This window comes from Patiria miniata, unplaced genomic scaffold (genome assembly GCF_015706575.1).
Source record: "Patiria miniata isolate m_02_andy unplaced genomic scaffold, ASM1570657v1 HiC_scaffold_18, whole genome shotgun sequence".
Taxonomy (NCBI): Eukaryota; Metazoa; Echinodermata; class Asteroidea; order Valvatida; family Asterinidae; genus Patiria; species Patiria miniata.
Window position 1 is genome coordinate 5,937,722 of NW_024037056.1, and position 18,550 is coordinate 5,956,271.

At 41.4% G+C, this 18,550-nt stretch overlaps 1 protein-coding gene across 2 annotated transcripts; it reads right to left on the reverse strand.

Annotated features, from left to right (window-relative positions):
- Window positions 1–4,494: 4,494 nt before the first annotated feature.
- Window positions 4,495–18,405, reverse strand: LOC119724409 (sorting nexin-17-like). 2 transcript variants are annotated; one of them, XM_038195451.1, is made up of 13 exons: window positions 18,337–18,405; window positions 17,984–18,049; window positions 16,757–16,955; window positions 14,426–14,601; window positions 13,159–13,252; window positions 12,913–12,997; window positions 12,039–12,108; window positions 11,144–11,236; window positions 9,678–9,878; window positions 8,165–8,350; window positions 7,659–7,772; window positions 6,131–6,193; window positions 4,495–5,318 (listed from the first exon to the last, which is right to left on the reverse strand). In XM_038195451.1, the coding sequence occupies exons 2-13, from the start codon at window positions 18,038–18,040 to the stop codon at window positions 5,217–5,219; spliced, it is 1,440 nt and encodes a 479-aa protein (XP_038051379.1). In that variant the 5' UTR covers window positions 18,041–18,049; window positions 18,337–18,405; the 3' UTR covers window positions 4,495–5,216. The 2 variants fall into 2 exon arrangements, with proteins under 2 accessions (XP_038051379.1, XP_038051380.1); XM_038195452.1 differs by adding an exon at window positions 7,991–8,004 and having other exon boundaries at window positions 8,179–8,350; window positions 17,984–18,370.
- Between the last annotated feature and the right edge of the window lie 145 nt (window positions 18,406–18,550).

An 18,550-nucleotide genomic window follows, 5' to 3' on the forward strand; every position in this document is an offset into this window, starting at 1 on the left:
TTGCAGAATTAATTTGTATAAACATATACGAATATCTCATAGTAATTTTACATTGCTTTATAAGTTCATTTGAATGTTTTAAACATCAATAGGCTATTTGTTGTTATATCGTCATGAAATTGATTATGCAAATACATATTTATAACGCCTTGTGCCTTGTGGGAAAATAAAGATCAATGCCAAAGTTTTAATCACTATATTTAATAATATTTTAATTTTATCATGAATTAATAATAAACTGAGTTAGTTTTAATTAATACACTTTCTAATGTTTGCCTGTGGACATCAGAATTTATGTTTCTTGGAAAATAATTATAGTTTTCAACCAGAAGTCTTTAAAATAAAACTTTGTATAAAAGTGGAGAGATTTTGACGGTTTGGAGGGAAAAATAATTGCTGCAGAAAAAAAGTGGAGATTAATAAACCAAGAAGATGAACTTGGTATACATTCCGTAAGATTTTACTCGGAAGAAATGTTGCAGCCTGACGCCACTTCAGCGGTTGTGTACAAAATCTACGGAGAGTCAAGAAAATTTCTAAGTATTTTTTTTTTAAACAAAATTGAAAATGTTTCTCGGTCCCAGATTCATGTCTTATCATTTTTGCAATGACTGACCTTCATTGAGACGATATATGAAGAAAAAAGTGGTGTCAGGTTGCAATATTTTTTTAATTTTACTCTTTGAGGCATCAAGATCTGAATAGAATTAACAAAATGAGAAAGGAAAAACACCATATAAAATATTTCGTAAATCTTAAAGCCTCTCAAAATTCTTTACCTTTTTCCTTTTTTCAAGGTTATAATTAAAAATTGTTTGTACAGTTGCTTCAATCCTATTCCCGATTAAATTGTTCATTTTTTTGGATGTCAGACAAATATCTGCAACAATTCTGCTTAATAATAGAATCATTTTATAAACCAAAATATACTATTTAAATTTTACAATATAAACCATTGTATGTGCAATGTCTAAATAAAAAATACTTGATATAGTGTACTTGTGATATAATTGTGCATGGCTTTTTAATGCTTTTCTAGAAAATGTTAAGATGTCTCACTTCGATGGATTTCACAATTCTGGAAATAAATTCCAAAACGAAATAATTGGAAAACCAAAATAGGATTTGAATGTAATTTGAAATCACTTCATTTTAGTTTTTTTGCAGTTGAATACAAAAAATATATGAAATACTTGTGATCGTTGCTTGACAAGAACAAATGACTGAAATTTGACCTTAATACATGTATTAATATTAAAAAAAAGTATAATCTTTTTTTTTAAAAACCTTATATTTAGCATCTGAAGGAATTTCCAATCGTGCATTGGGGATTTATACTGCATCAATATTTGCCCGAATAAAAGTTTCGCAACATACAATTATGGCCACTTCAGCAAATTAAAAGTCATTAAGGTGCGACTCCAGAAAAGACGGCAACAACAGGGGGGGGGGGGGGGACCAATAAACGTTCAACCAATAAAACGGTGCTGGCACCAGATTTTATAGGAGTAACAATTTAATGTGACACTGGACAAGTGTTTTAAGACCAGCCAGCCATGTCTATATCAACCGTTTAAAACCGGCCACGTGACAAGCTCCCGACCAATAGGAATGGGTAAACTGTCTTAGGTATTTATGAATAACATTTATAATTTAATTTGCCACATTAATGCCATTAAAGATATAGTCCATCATTTGTAATTGTGCATTTTGTTCGTTTGAAACTAAAAAGTGCTCAAGATCTAAAGAAGGGTACTGAACAACTGACCTGATGAAGTTTCAGCTCAGCTTCAGCTGTATATTCCGAGAAAAACAGCATTCTAGGATCTCGATTTCAAATCAAAAGTTGCTGAATCATGTTTTGAATTGGGCCTGAATTCAGCCTCCGAGACACGTTCTCACTGAGCCGATTGCAGCTACGTGATGTCGTGCACTGATCCGACGAATTATAGCAACCGCACGCGCGCGTGCGTCGTGCAAATGCTGGCGCCCGCTTCGCCGAATAACAAAACGAACTACTAAATTGAATTTCCTACGGTGCGTCTTAAGAAGCACCGTTGGAAAGGCATTCTTTTGTTGATTTCTTCAAAATGACAGCTTGCCAGAAAGAATAATTTCACAGGGAGTTTAGTCCCCTTACTATCTTTCAACCAAGAATGTTTTTCAACAATAATGACGCCAGTTACTTTTTGGATAGCTGCAAATGATGGACTCTAGCTTTAAAAATTGACAGAAATTTTACATTTCTACTTGGCTGAAACACAACGTGAAAACACAGACAGTATACAATTACAATGCCATTTGTGAGTTTGTGTGAGTTTAGACAAACACATGGAGATTTCGTTTATAAATTGGAAGACTTTTGTTCTGGCCAAGAATAGAACTCGAAGGAGCAACATGTCGAGCATTATTTCAGTAGCTTTCTTTTGTGATAAAGTACAAAGATAAAAAAAATGTACATATTTATTTGACACTTAGCTGAAATTTTTTTATTGATGGCCTTGGTGGGTTTAATACGAAGACAAACATTCGGCTTTTTAGTCACCTTTCTGCACCATGCAAAGTGGAGTTTAAAGATAATAGACAGGAATGCCATAGGCACAATTAATATCACTTTTCGTGCAAAGGTTAGAATTTATGTGCAAATACGTAAAGAATCAATTTAAAATATATATATAAAAAGAAATTATATGTTGGTTCCCACTCAGAATGGGGTATTTTTGTAATTGATTGAATGCCTCACTTTTTTAAAAACAAAAAAAAAGTGGTTTTGTTCAATATTTTTATCATGCACATAAATGGTCATGAGAATAACTTACACCCGATGCTGAAAGTGACTTCGATATAAGTTTGTTATGATTATTTGGAGCTTCTAGAATTACATCTCGACTTACAAAAATACTTGAACAAAGAAAGAAGCCCATTGAATGATTACATGCAGCAAGTTTTTATGACCTACTTTCCAATACTGAACATGAAGCAAACGTTTTTTTGGCAACTGTAACTCTCCGTATTCCATTCCTTTGATGGTAAGCATTTGTGTCCAACATGCGACGCATTGCTCAAACCATTTTAAGTATACAGTGCCAGTTTCTAAACAGACTCGAAGAACCATACAGGAATGTGGCAATGACTGTTTGAAATTTGGACACAAAATGGCGTGCACTGTAAACACTCAACATGCAACAATGCACATGGAACCATTTAGTGTCCAAATTAAGAGCCTCAGACTTGTACAGCCATACACAGAGCTGTGGCAATGTGTGTTTGTAATTTGGACATGGAATGGCGTACACTATACACTGGGTGCGTTTGTGTAGCTCACCTGGATCGACATGGGTTAGCCCCACTGATCTCTATATAAAGACTGGATAGCGGATATGCATACAACATTCACACAGTAGACTTTGCATATTGACCAATTCGCCCCCGGTCTCACGAAGATGGCCGCGTATAATACGAACGTTCTACGCGTAAATAAGCGCGCGTTGTATCAACAGTTTACGTGCATTTTGGTCACGTACACATATTATGATGTTCTAAAAGGGACACATTTCCGTAGTGATTATTATTTCAAAACGCCGAAAAAGTTATATTTGCGGCATTTTAGTAACCACGACGTTAGAAAAATTGTAGTTAACCTTGGTCAGTGATGGTGGTCAAAATATAAGTCAAGTGAACCGCGACATTACAAAAGAAATCATGCTGTCTATAAAAACGACAACTTGTCCTTTGTAGATCACCAGCCGGTCTCACCAATATGGCGTCAAATTCGTACATTGTGCGGCCCTTTATTAGCTATCCAGTCTTTTAATAGAGATCAGTGGTTAGCCCCGTGCCATTCGATTTGCTTTGACGTCATTCTCGGGGCTCACCCGGGTCAGCCACCACAGACCCTGCTCATGGAGCAGAGTCAGTGGTGGGAATATGCCACACGCACGCATTGTTCATACCAGGAAACGGACAAATGTGGCGGCCGGACTGCGGACCCAAAATCAACTTTATTTGAAGTCTAAAGGTAATCATTTATTGAGTTCATTGCGACTTTACAGGCTATAATTCCAGCCCAACTGTTTTGAGTTTTGCAATTGACTGAAAAGCAGTAAATCTCAAACTAAGACCCAGTCTGAAACGGGCGTTTTGCATGACGAAAACGGCCCTCTTAACCCTTACTCTCTGAGGGTAGTTTACTGCATGTCAGTTGGTTATGCCAATGCCCTCCAGCTGCAGTTATTTGGCAGATAACAAGTCTTAACAGTGAAGGCTCCAATTGGCAGGAGTTGGAGGCCCTGGAGGGTGCCTGATACTTACCAGCTGGGGGCACTCACTTTTTATCAGAGGACTCTCATTGTTCTCTGTGGCATGTATTGGAGTGCCTGTCCAGTTACCCTTGAAATGACATGGCAGATATTGGAGGGCCATGCAAAAAACATAGGAGATTTTCTTGAGGCACAATTGGCATGCATTGGAGGGTCAAGTAGGGTAAGGGTTAAGAAAGTGGCTAGTTTCACACACCATTTTGGACCTCTGTTGGAAGCCCCTGGGGAGCCCTTAAGTAAACAAAACTCCCCTCCCTGCTCCACAGTCCCAGCGAGATAATGACTTGTGGTTAAATGAACTACCACCTGTTAGCCACACTGCTTTCTAGTATCTGGAACTATACTTTCTGGTGATTGTAGTTTATGCTAGCAAAGCAGTAAAAAGTCGTTCTCGGCCATTTATTCACTGATTTTCACAGTTCAACATATAAAACAAGTCAACATTCCAGGTACATCATCATGATAATACTTTTAGATTGAATTTAGCAACGAAATAATAGGCTTGAAATCTCTCAGGCAGAGTGACATTCACTCCTTTATGGAACCAATTATAGGATAAGTGCGGTTAAGTCTGAATCCCCCAGGGCAAACTTTCCAAAATGGTGTGCCCCAACCCGAGTGGCCTATATGGTTGGTCGGGTTGGTCTTAAGAGGAGTGTTCACCTTATGGTTAGTGGCTACGGACATCACGTGAGGATCGTGATGGCCTGCAGTTGAGCGTTTGATTAGCCGAGCTGTTCGTGGCTAACCCTTCTGCCTTTACCCGAGTCGATCGGTGTGAGCTACTCGAACGCACCCACTGTTACCACACAAAATCTCGCATGCAAGAATACACATGGAAGCCATCTTGTGTCCAAGTTAAACAGACCTCTTTCTACTATTGCTCGATGCCTCTTCCTACAAGTCATCTTCACCGATTCCTGCTTCAAAGATGTCGTTCTCAACCACAGACTTTGGCGTGTGTTGCTTTGGTGAAACAGCAACCGATTGTAACTTGTCCTGCAAAACAAACAATCCAAAGTATTAGCGACTGAATTAAGCTTCAACACGGAAACCACAAAAATCCAGACAGAAAACAAAATGTGCAAGTTTCAGACAAACCATCTGCAATTCAGTATTTTTATGAAGTACTTTCGGAGAGTAAAATCTCAAAATCTCAAACCAGAATCTGCACCAAAAAAACCCTGCAATTTTCTCCTGGGCGTTTTTGCTAGGATGCAACCTCAATCCTGCAAAATCCTCCAACTGCCTGCATGTAGAAATTGCATACAGCTTCAGTCCTCAAAAATCCTCCGTTATTTCATGAATGAGGTCCTTGGAGGGGTGACCACTGCCTCAATCCTGCAAAATCCTCCAGCAATCACTGTCAATATGTTTAGGCAGAGCCAGTGACATCCTGGAGCAGTGCGGCGGATTTCATGTATAATCTAGGCCTAAATGTATGCATGGCTGAGCATAAACAATGCAAGGTCCCGCCCTAGGCCTTGACACAGTGTATCCTCCAAAATCAGCCACACATTTTTGCCATGCAGCCTCAATCCTGCGAAACCCTTCATTTTGCAAAGAGGATTTTGGAGGATTTTTGAAGGTTAGGGTTAAAGATCTCACAGATTAAAGATCGAACCAAAACAAATTGCTTCGCAAGGAGATGCAATTCCAAAAAAGTATTCTGCATTCATTTTGAAAAAAAACCGCCAGGCACACCAGTCATAGGCTATGTACATCTTAACATTCTGGCTGGCATTACCCTCTTTAGCTTAGCATATGTTTATGTGCTAAGCACATCTGAGTTAGCACGCATGGTTACTTACTGAGATTTTCTTGACGGACCCTCTGGCTTTGGATGTCTTAGATGGACTTGTGTCGGTTGGACTCTGATGAGGAATGATGCATTGATAAGAACATAAAAGCATGAATGGGATACAGTGTGTGAAATGATTTTTGTTCAGTGAAATCAAGGGTTAAAAGCATTATTACTCCCTGTACTGCCCTGCCTGTTACTCCCTGTACCGCCCCAAACCACCCTGCCTGTTACTCCCTGTACTACCCCAAACCACCCTACCTGTTACTCCCTGTACTGTCCCAAACCACCCTGCCTGTTACTCCCTGTACTGCCCCAAACCACCCTGCCTGTTACTCCCTGTACTGCCCCAAACCACCCTGCCTGTTACTCCCTGTACTGCCCCAAACCACCCTGCCTGTTACTCCCTGCACTGTCCCAAACCACCCTGCTGGTTACTCCCTGTACTGCCCCAAACCACCCTGCCTGTTACTCCCTGTACTGCCCCGAACCGCCCTGCCTGTTACTCCCTGCACTGTCCCAAACCACCCTGCCTGTTACTCCCTGTACCGCCCCAAACCACCCTGCCTGTTACTCCCTGTACTGCCCCAAACCACCCTGCCTGTTACTCCCTGTACTGCCCCAAACCACCTTGCCTGTTACTCCCTGTACTGCCCCAAACCACCCTGCCTGTTACTCCTAATACAATATCATACTTTGGAAGACAAGCACTGGGTTTAATGGTAGTACGGGTAAGATCATGCCCGCATATACTGCTGAACGATTGGGAGGAATTATGTAGGGTGTTTGAAAAATCATATCAGAATTGGAGGATTCAGGACTGCCAGGATTTATGTCTATATATGCATGTATGAAGGCTGATAAAAGAATGTAACGGAAAACCATGAAGACGCAATTGCAATGCACCGACTTGACGAATGCAAAGGAATGATAAGATTGCAAAGTGATTGACTGTTGACCCGAAACTGTTTAATCTTCCACACAAATCCAAAACTTTGCATGGATCGCAAATTTCACGTTAGATATAAGAATAGCTTCCTAAATGACACTATCAAAAAGGATTGGAGCTATGGCTATGTCTGTAAGACTTGACTGCGGCTAGCAACAACACACATGCCTATGGAAGCAGCTGAAGCCACATCCATAGCCATGTGTGTTACTGCCAGCCATAGCCATAATCATCAGATACAGCCTAAGGTCCTGGGCCCAATTTCACGGCGCTGCTAAGCACAACATTTTGCTTAGCACAAAAAAAGTCTGGCTTATAAAAGCAGGTTACCAGCCAAAACTCCATGTGATTTTCATGCTAAGCAAACAACAGCTGAATACTAATCTACACCACGTGGAGTTTTGGCTGGTAACCAGCTTTTATAAGCCAGACTTTTTTTGTGCTAAGCAAATTGTTTGCTTAGCATGAAAATCACGTGGAGTTTTGGCTGGTAACCTGCTTTTATAAGCCAGACTTTTTTTGTGCTAAGCAAATTTTTGTGCTTAGCAGCGCGGTGAAAATGGCCCCTGCTAGTGGGTTCATATCCTACCTGTGGGGGTGAGTTGGGATCACTCTGCGCTGGGCTGGAGGTTGACGATGCGACGATGACGCCACCGTCTCTGCCCTTAAACTGTCTCTCTGGACCTTTGACTCTATCCTGAGGCTGAGATCAGAACATCCCAAATATCTGTTAAAATGCACCTATCTGCCATGTAACCAATTGTTAGGCCAAGTAAAAATTTAAAACAGTTTCTCGTTCCCACCCGCTTTCCTTTTTCCCGGCCGCATCCTTTTTTATTTTTTAAGACTTCAGTCCTAAGATGAGTCACGAGACGAGTTTCCTGAAATCGGCCCCTGGTCTTTAGTCATACAGACGCTTACCCTTTTAATACGACCTCCGCTTAGTGCGACCTCCTCTTAGTGAAATCGATCTAAGGACGCATCTTAGCTAAGATCAATCTTAGAGCGGGACTCGTTATAAGTCCTAAGATGAGTCGCAAGACAAGACAAGTTTTGTGAAATCGGCCCCTGGTCTCCAGTCAAACAGACACTTACCCTCTTAATGCGACCTCCTCGTTTCTTCAGCAGCAACTCGTCCACCATATCCTGCAGACACAGACTGATCAGGATAGCCTGGTCACTGGTCATTGTGACCCATTGCAGTTTGTTTCTGCCGATGAGGTATTCAAAGGCTAGCTCCAGCTGGGCGGGGTCCGCCTTGGTGTCCTCCCCTCGATTCACCTGGAGATAAGCCATCCAAGGAAAGAGCAATTTTGTCGTTACTCATTCTCTCCTTTGTTCACGTTCCTCAGAAATGGTTAATCTTGTGTTTGAAGCCCCACCCTTGAACCGTACTCTAACAATTGACTTTGTCACTATCGATCTCTGCAAACTCCCTCACTATAAAAGGCTAGGGTAACAGTTTATAAGGTAGAGTATATCATTTGTCATTTGTGTAATTTTTGGTTTGAAGCAAAAAAAGTGCTCAAAATATAAAGAATGGTTCTTAACAACTAACCTGATGAAGTTTTAGCTCAGTGAAGTTTTAGTGAATGCTGCATATTCCAAGAACACAATATTCTAGGATCTCGATATCAATTCAAAAGTTGCCGAGTCATGTTTTGAATTGCGCCCGAAATCAGCGTCTGGGACACATTCTCATTCAGCAGATTGCAGCTACGTGATGTCGTGCAACCACGCGCGTGTGCGTCGTGTCAATGCTTGCTCGCACGCATTCACCGCTTCGCCGAATTAAAAACGAACTACTAACGGAAAATTTCCAAAAATGCGTCTCTAGACGCATCTTGTGTCCAGAATAACAAAAACGCTCGGTATAGAAAAAGTAATTTGTCCATGGGCGACGTGTTTACAGAACTTAAATCGCTTTCGTCGTTAACATCCTCAGTACAAACATGTCGTGTGAAGACTTACGCGCGCGTATGCATGCCCGCAAAGCAACTGTGTGGAATACACGCGTATGTTGCAAGCTACTGTGGGACAATTGTCTATTTGGCCACTCATTGGCTTACATGATGCTGGATCAATGCTGGTTCAGGGACCATTTAATTCGCTTGTTCTTGAAGCCGGCCTTTAAATCACATATTAATACACCCCCGCGTGATCGAGTCTCGACCAATCAGAAGCTATCACCTCTCCAAGGTATCTATTAATGCCAATTACATAAAGGGTTAGAGCTAGCTTAAGCCTAACTCCCTAGTTCTTTACTAGGAACTGGACCAAGTCCATCAAAATCCGTCAATCACTGTTCGTCCAATACAAAACTGTACATGATATAATGAAATCCACCACTGACGCACTGGTTGACATTCATGGACTTGCTACACATGGCTTTTATCACGATAGCAGTACAGGAAGCTAGGCAAAATCAATCGGATACCCCTAGCACTGCTTCAGGCCATTAGGACCAAGTCCATCACACTCCATCAATATTTAGTCACGCCAGGCCTTCTGGACCAAGTCCCCCAAAATCTACCAAAATGGGGGGATGGATTTTGATGTAATTGGGGTGGCTAGGATTAACACAACAAATCCAGGGGCCCAAGCTCACCGAGGTTATTCTCCAGCATCTCATGCGTGTTATCTTGAAACTTCCTTCCTTACACGCCCCGTCCTCTAGCCTCAGTCTGAAGACTAACTCCCTGTTGCCTGCACTGATTACCGCCGGCGTGTTGGGAGCCGGGTAGTCTACAATGCAGGGCTTGAACTGGATGAAACCGTAGTCCTTCAACGTCCTGGCAAACTGGACGTACTGGGAACCAAAAATCAAATTGATACTTAAACCAAAAATATACTGCAAATGAAACTTGCGCGATCCCCCTGGCATGCTGACAGTTTTTATACAGTCAGTTAGTACGAATGCTTGTCAGTGTACCCAACCAAAATGGAAGACTTCTATTGTTTTAGCGATAGTGGCCTTGACCTTTGACCCGTCGGCCCCAAAAGTAATAGGTTTCCCTTGGTGGTATATTTTTTTTTAAAAATGTAAAGGAAAATTTCAAATTTAGAACTTAAGGTTGATGTTTGTAACAGTTAGGAGCAACTGCATTAGAATGACTGTTTGCAGTCACTCAAACCACTCCAGGGCTCAGTAAATGGAAAAAATGCACAGAATTTGTGTATCTAAAAAAAAAAACTTTTATTGAAGTGCTGTTAAAGGGGCACTAGGTCCTGAAATCCCCTGAAAATTTCATGTTTTGGATTGTTTACTTATCCCATTTCAAACATCTGGTTGAAAGGAAACCAACCTAATGTCTAATTACCGTTCCCGAGAAAAGACGAAAAACCCGGTTGTTTACATCGGACACGACGGAGTACGAATACATTTTTTCCTGTCGTTCTCAGTGTACGATATACACATTGTGTGTCTCGGGAACAGCGGTGACCAATCACCAATGCACAACAGGCGGACACTTAACAGCTGAAATCACAACTAGCACACAAACAGCTCGACTTTTTGGGGTCGCAAAAGTAGACCCCGAAATTTGTTCTCGCACGCATAATACAGGAATAGCACAAAAACGCCCAGTTTTGAAAGGATAGATGTGTGGATGTTTATATCCTACTTTTAAATGTTCTTTTCAATTAACATCATTCGTTCAAAGCATGGTTGTAGCCCAATTGGGCTGTTGCAGGACCCAGTGTCCCTTTAACCCTTACTCTATGAGGGTAGTTTACTGCATGTCAGTTGGTTATGCCAATGCCCTCCAGCTGCAGTTTATTGGAGGATACTTTGATGTAGCAGTGAAGGCTCCAATTGGCAGGAGTTGGAGGCCCTGGAGGGTGCCTGATACTGACCAGCTGGGGGCACTTGATTGTTATCAGAGGACTCTCATTGTTCTCTGTGGCATGTATTGGAGTGCCTGTCCAGTTACCCTTGAAATGACATGGCAGATATTGGAGGGCCATGCAAAAAACATAGGAGATTTTCTTGAGGCACATATTGGCATGCGTTGGAGGGTCTAGTAGGGTAAGGGTTAATACAACGCCTGCCTGAAGCAGGTGTTTCGTTTGTACCTCTTTGCGTGAGCCTTTGGCTTTCAGTGTCTCTAGTCTCTTGACCTGATCCTTGCCAGCTTGCACCCATCCTCTCTCAATGTCGCTTAGCACCTAGGCAACACAGACAAACAGTAAACAAGCTTACAAAAATGCTGCCGTAATGGATTGGTTTAGTTTGTCCTATCAACATGTACACTGTAGGACCATGCATGGCTTGCTTTAAATTTATAACACAAGCTAAAGTAAAAGGCGAAATAAGTGCATAATTTAAGGGGAATATACAACATTTGCAATCTCCAAAAAACAAAACTACCAAATCATTATGAAATACCTTACTTGACTGTAAGTGAATGATATTCTCAAGCATCCTGTGAAATCATGGCACCTGGTGTGCTGTCATTTTCAAGAAAAGTGGAATTTTTGTATCAATTTCCAATGACGGTCGGCCGACCATCGTTGAAAAAAACTTAACTCTCTCAAACATTGGCCCCAATTTACCAAATTTAGTTAGTCCAAATTTCGTTTGCAATCGGTTAAAAATCCGTGCAAGTCATGCTAGTCTGGTTCCCCAACCTGACAATTCCCTGATGTCTATAAATTGCTCTGTTTCATATGAAGTAGGGTCAGGGATCCAGACTACAAGATCAACACTTTTTTTCTTGGTTTTTCCAGCATCTATGAACACAAAGCTTTTAAACAGGTCAGTGTAGCAATATTTGCTATAACATACTAATCCCTAAACCCATCCATTTCTGAAACTTACAGCAAAAGAAATGTATACTACCTTGAAAGCACTCAGCACCTAAACAACAGAGACAAATATGGTAAACAACTACACAATGGAAGGGTCCAATGTAAGGGTCTGAACTCTGAACACAAATCCACAAAACTATTTCAAAAAAATGTGGCATACCTGTACATACAACAGCTGTAGACCAGTACTGTCCTGTATCAAATCATCGTCATATGTTGCATCCCAATAACTGGAAAAGCAACAAGAAATATCAAATTGACCCTGTTTTATGCAGTAATAGGTACGAGCAAAGATATCAAGCAGTTGAAAAAATGGGTCAACTCTAAAAAAGCTGACACTGTGTCCACTGTGTAGGAACCCCATGGACACTGTTTGTACCGCCAAGTTTCAAGGTGCAACAAGCTCCAAGTATTTGTAATAGTGACTGATGCCTACCTTCCCCAATCCTACAAAAATCATCCAAACCTCCAATGGAATTTGAAGGACCTGGGAGAGAGTTCAGGTTTATAGGTTATGATGGACCATAGAGCTATATTAAATTACTAGAGCGCTAACTCGATGTACAAAGTAATGCCTGATGGGCGCATCCATGTTTATGCACAAACCTATGGAAAACTCGAAATTTTGTACGGCTTTTGTACGGCTATTTGCATATCTGCGTTTGTATTCCATACCGGTGTGTCATCGAAGCCGATACGCCCAATACCGAAACGCACGATCAGCAAATGAGCGTTTCATTTTGCTCTATGCAAACAGCGCAACGTGTGCGTGTCCCTCCGCTGCAGATGCTTTTCGCCGTGACGTTTTTTGAACCGTAATGACGCGCTTAAGTTGTTTGCGTATGTTCTACTTGCGCGTTGCATGTAGAGTACACTTTTAAAATTCAATCCCTCTATTTTGATTGTGTTCTACAAACACGCACATAAATTCAAAATGTCTGCGCCCAGAGCGGCTTCAAAGTGTCTCAGCGCGCAAGAATGAAGAGTTAGTGCTCTAGTAATTTAATATAGCTCTATGTGATGGACAGACTTACTTTTTCCGGAGGACAATCTTGTTCTTGCCCACAGCCGCTTTCAAAGAAATGAAAGGTGACTCAAAGTCTTGCATGCGACGTACAACTGCAAAGATACAAAAACTACTATTGATATCCACAAAACCTATAGAGACCTCTTGAAATTACAAGTATTAGCAAACAGGTTTCATTTTTAAACTTCAGGAATGTATAAAGATGACGTGAAAAATATAATTTAAAGAAAAAAGGATAAAAGGAACAACTTACTCGTTCCTCTTTCGTCGTCTTCATCTTTCATGACAAGGAAGAGAGCAAAGTAGTAGACAAAGTCTGCCTTGAGACCAATCTCAGATGCAACAGCCTGCGAAGTAAACAAACACGTGCAAGAATATTAAAAGTATGTTAGATTTTTAATAAGAGTTTTTGAAACAAGTTTGGTCCGAGGCAGAAACGAAGTTGTGACTCAGTTCTGGCCCACAGATTCAGGCTGGGTCTTGAGCATGTCTAAGACATGTTTCTGGTGACTTTATTATGGAAAAAGCCTCGGACTTGACCTATCAAGACTTAAACTGGAACATCTAGAGTAAAAAATACTGCAAGTAACACTTGCGAGATCCCCCTGGCATCCTTGCAGTTTGTATACATGTACAGGCAGTTAGTAAGGACAATTTTCAGAGTACCTAACCGAAAAGGAATGTGTCATAACTAGAAACGGTAATTAGCAAAGAATGGGTGGGCAGCTGTGCTAGTCCACAACCGTGAAGCTATAAAGAGGCTGTTTACTTACGAAACAATAACTTTCACGACACTAGTGAGTGCTGTGGCCTCGTGGTTAAGGGCACTGATTCGTGGTCTGTGGGTAAAGCTGCAGGTCGTGGGTTCGAGTCCTGGCGGGTCATGGTGCGTGTGCCCTTGAGCAAGGCACTTTGTCACTCATTGCTTCTCTCCACCCAGGAGTAAATGGGTACCTATGAGGGCAGTGATGGTTATTGTGATTGAATTAGCTTCCTTGCGCCTAACAGGCAGCATCGAGCTGTATACTCCCCAGGGAGCTGAGATGGTATATGGAATGTTTAATTGGCCCAATGATTAGGGGTAATAATAATGTAAAGCGCTTTGATCTTAGTTAAAAGCGCTATATAAGAACCTGTTATTATTATTATTATTATTATTAAACACAGTGACATAACTCATCCATAGCCAAGGCCTGTAGGAGCTCAGTAGCCGTGGTGTCTCTAGGGACCAGTGAGCTGGCCTAGTGTATTTATAAGGACTTTAACATACACTGCCTGTCACTTGCACTGTTTACCCGAGTCTAATCACTTTACCAGATACCAAGAGCAATACCACATATAAAGTTTAGTTGAGATTGATGACTGAACTTACAGTGAACCTAGCCAAAATTTAACACAAACGAACACACAGAAGGAATACGTGATCGCAATATCCCCCTGTCTTGCTTGAAAACCCGGGGGATAAAAAAACTAGTGACTTAGCCCGAGCCTCGATGGAAAGACTCAGGACTCAGACTCACCTCTAAGACATCATCAGTCTGGTCCATTGACATGATATTCACAGTTATCTTATGGCCGTTCATCAGGTACACGTCCAGTTTGGCCTCCACTGGCGTCTCTCGCCGAGTTTCCTTCTGAGCGCTGAGCAGGAAGCCGTTGAAGAGGTCGCTGTTGGCAATCTTCTGGTCTTGACTTACTACAAGGGGAAAAAATCAAAGCAATCTGGTTTATCACTGGTATTCAGAAGGGTCAAAGTTCATAGGTCACCCAAGTGGAAACTTTACAGAAATGATAAGTTCATATTGGCTACAGCCTCGACTCCATGGGCGCGTGCGCATTCCTTCACTAACCCCTGGCCGTGATGAACATGTAAATGACGCTGACTGGCTATCCAGAGCGTACTGCGTGCGCATTTTGAAGGCTGCACGCCCTTTAATGCTCTCGCTGTGCATGTCACATCGCCTACGAACATTTTTCTTTCAAATTGCGCGATGCTTGTACAATAGGGATTATGGCAGCCTCGTTTTTTACCCAAAAAACTGTATCTTCGGTTGTAAAGGGAGGAAAGAGGTACGTACATTTAATACAAATCCTTGCTAAATTAGGCAATGTCAAAACCTTATGTTTGAAAGGATTGATTCTTAAAAAAAAAAAAACTTTGAACAAAAACATGGCGTCGCATGTTAGATTCATCGACTGCAGTCCTAATATAAATGTGCCAATATTTGGCACATTTAAATTACACAATTCCAGGGGGTTAAGATCGCGCAAGGCATGATGGGAAACAACATGGCGCAGCAAGATCGTACCCATGAAAACGAGGTTGTGTTTGCTGGGAACATAACATGTAAATACAGCCACTTCCATAGACACATGTGCAATGCAAGCCACAGCTAAGCAAGTCAAATGCAGCCTCACCCCCTGTACGAATGATACAGACAGGGCTCTGGAGTGCTCTGAAACGTGCAAAACTAAATCGGGCCCACCTTGCTCACAGTTTATCCAGCAAATTTCTCCAAAAACTCCACTGGGGCAAAGAACATGTCCTCAGTATTTCACCAACCAAGTTTGCAGACTCAATTCAATTTTTAAATAAAAGCAGACTTTTCTTCAATATTTTGCACACGAGAGGGAAGTCATGTGATTTCAAAATGGGGCTAAATACTAGACTGGTACATGTCCAACCATGGTCTAACTATTTGAAAAGACTGACCTCTTCGTTCAGTGTCAATAGTCTGGTGGCTTGACTATGGAGAAATGTGTAGTAAATTGAGACTAGTTCCCGCTTCATGCCACATGTTTCTTAAATTCTTTTGGCATGGTTGATTGATGCAGTACTGCAGCTGTATTGGACTGGTTGTTTTAGGTGCCAGTCTATTTTCTTGTTTTGCATGTTTTCAAACCCTAACCCCCTAGGCCCTTGTTGCTTACAACCATCCTCAATCCTCCAAAATCCACCAAAATTTTCCAAAATTTTGCAACTCCGCCTAAATTTTTCAAAATTGTCAGACAGTCCTGCCTCAAAATGCATTCATCCTCAATCCTCCAAAATCCTCCTCATCCCAAAACTTTGCATTCGTGTTTAAATGAAGGATAACCAATGCCAAATCCTTCAAAATCATCAGACAGTCCTGCCTCAAAATACATTCATCCTCAATCCTCCAAAATCCTCTTGTGCTTCAATCACCATTCATCCTCAATCCTCCAAAATCCTCATGTGCTTCAATCACCATTCATCCTCAATCCTCCAGAATCCTCATTTGATTCAATCACCATTCATCCTCAATCCTCCAAAATCCTCATGTGCTTCAGTCACCATTCATCCTCAATCCTCTAGAATCCTCATGTGCTTCAGTCACCATTCATCCTCAATCCTCCAAAATCCTCATGTGCTTCAATCACCATTCATCCTCAATCCTCCAGAATCCTCATTTGATTCAATCAGCATTCATCCTCAATCCTCTAGAATCCTCCAAAACCGTCGGGAGGATTTTGGAGGAGTGAGGTGGGTTAGGGTTAAGTTTTGGGACTCTCATACACAGTATTGAGAGTCCCAAATTTTCGGACTACGAATTATATGGCTACGGCTAAAAAACTTCCCATAAACATGTGTGTTACTTCCAGCAAGAGTGTGAGTGACCACTGATAAAAATAGCTGAAAACAGCTGGAAAATGTGTAAAAAAGCTGAACTTTGGAAATCTCTGATACTTTTGTACGCAGCAAGTGAGGGAAAAAGCTGAAAAAAGCTGAAATCCAACACACACAAAAAGCTAAAATCAGCTTTAAAGCTGAGATTTCACACCCATGATGGAACCGTAGCCAAATAATTCGGACGCAGCCTCACACGTACCCAGCTGAATGTATTTCTCCAGTTTCTGCCGTCTGTCTTCCACCTGTGACGCCGTCAGTTGCAGCAGTTTCTTGGGAGGAAATTTGTGGGTTCCCAGGAAGGAGGTCCCGTACTCCTTCCGGATCTGCTCGTTGAAGTCATGCAGCTGAGAGAAACGCAGTGAGCAGTGGAAGACGCCATTCACGTGGAGATTATAACTCTGACACACAATGAATCAACGAAATTGAAAGAGGAAAAGTTTTGAAAGGTTTAAGGTCCATGTGTTAAAATGTTACAAGTGAAATTATGAAAACAAACATGACATATGCTGGTACAGACAATATCAAATAATAAAGACTAAATTATGCATGGAAAAAAATGTTGCAATGTGACGCCACTTCCGCGATTGTGTACAGAGTCTATGGAGAGTCAGGAAAATTGTCTAAGTATTTCCTAACAACATTGGAAATATTTCTCAGTCCCAGATTCATGTCCTATCATCATATTTGCAATGAATGACCTTCATTGAGATGATACAAAGAAAAAAGTGGCGTTAGGTTGCAACTTTTTCCTCATGCAAAGTTCTAAATAAGGCCTAAGGGTGTGGATAATTCCATGTAGGCCCCCCCCCCCAGGCCTAAATATTGTGTCATGACTGTCTGACCGGGGGTCAGACAAGTCGACCGTTGAGACAACTCGACTTGGGACAAGTCGACCGTTGAGACAACTCGACCGTTGAGACAACTCGACCGTATGTGCGATAAATGGAAAGACAAGTCGACCGTTGAGACAAGTCGCCGATCGCCTCGCATGATTTTGGGCCTAGTTTTGGGGATAGTACCAGGGATTTTGACGGCGGCTGATCGCCGTTTGGGAGTTATGACACATGACTTTGTTTTGTTGCATAGAGCAGAGCCGATATAGCGCAGCGTGATTGTCCGTGCATGCACATCGTTCGTTTTTGCCGGGCCTGTGCGCGCATCTCCGGTCAACCGCGTGGCCGTACCGTGCACGTGCCGTGCACGTTAGCTGTCTCAACGGTCGAGTTGTCCCGAGTCGAGTTGTCTCAACGGTCGACTTGTCTCAACGGTCGAGTTGTCTCAACGGTCGACTTGTCCTGAGTCGAGTTGTCTCAACGGTCGACTTGTCTGACATTCCATGCATTGATTGACTTTTTTTTTTTTTATAATTAAGATCAATTTTATTTCTTATTAATTTGTATCAAAAAAGTATTAAAAGACAACTCACGGTATAAGTGATGGTTCCCTCGGTAATATCTTGTGTGTCAGGAATTGAGAAATGCATGATTTATTCCTGTTTAACAAAGAAAACAATAACTTGAATAAGCAGACGATATAACTTTGCTGGGGGCGGGGTCGTGGCCAAGTCTTTCTTGAAGTTGTGAGACTGAGACGAACCAGCTTCGAAGGTCGACAGTGCAAAAGCGTCACTGTTCACTCTAAAACAAAGACCATTCGCCCGTTCAAATATATATTATGTCATTGTGGAGAGCTGTGACGAGTCACTGTTTTCAGAAATATCCCATTTTGGGTTTTATCGCTTTGACAAAAGAAGAAGTGAACAAAACTTAAGGTTCACACCTCCCAAAGTTCAGTTTTATGTTGTTGACTTCATCAAAATGATGTAATTCCAGGATATAATTTTTTTATTTTTGTTTTACTTAAAGCGATTTTTTTGTGATAAAAAAATAGAGTAATCTAACTTGATATATAAATCACTTACTTATTTCAATATATTTGTTGAAAATGCTAAAATAAAATTAATTAAATGTTTGATATATTGAATGAGACGGTA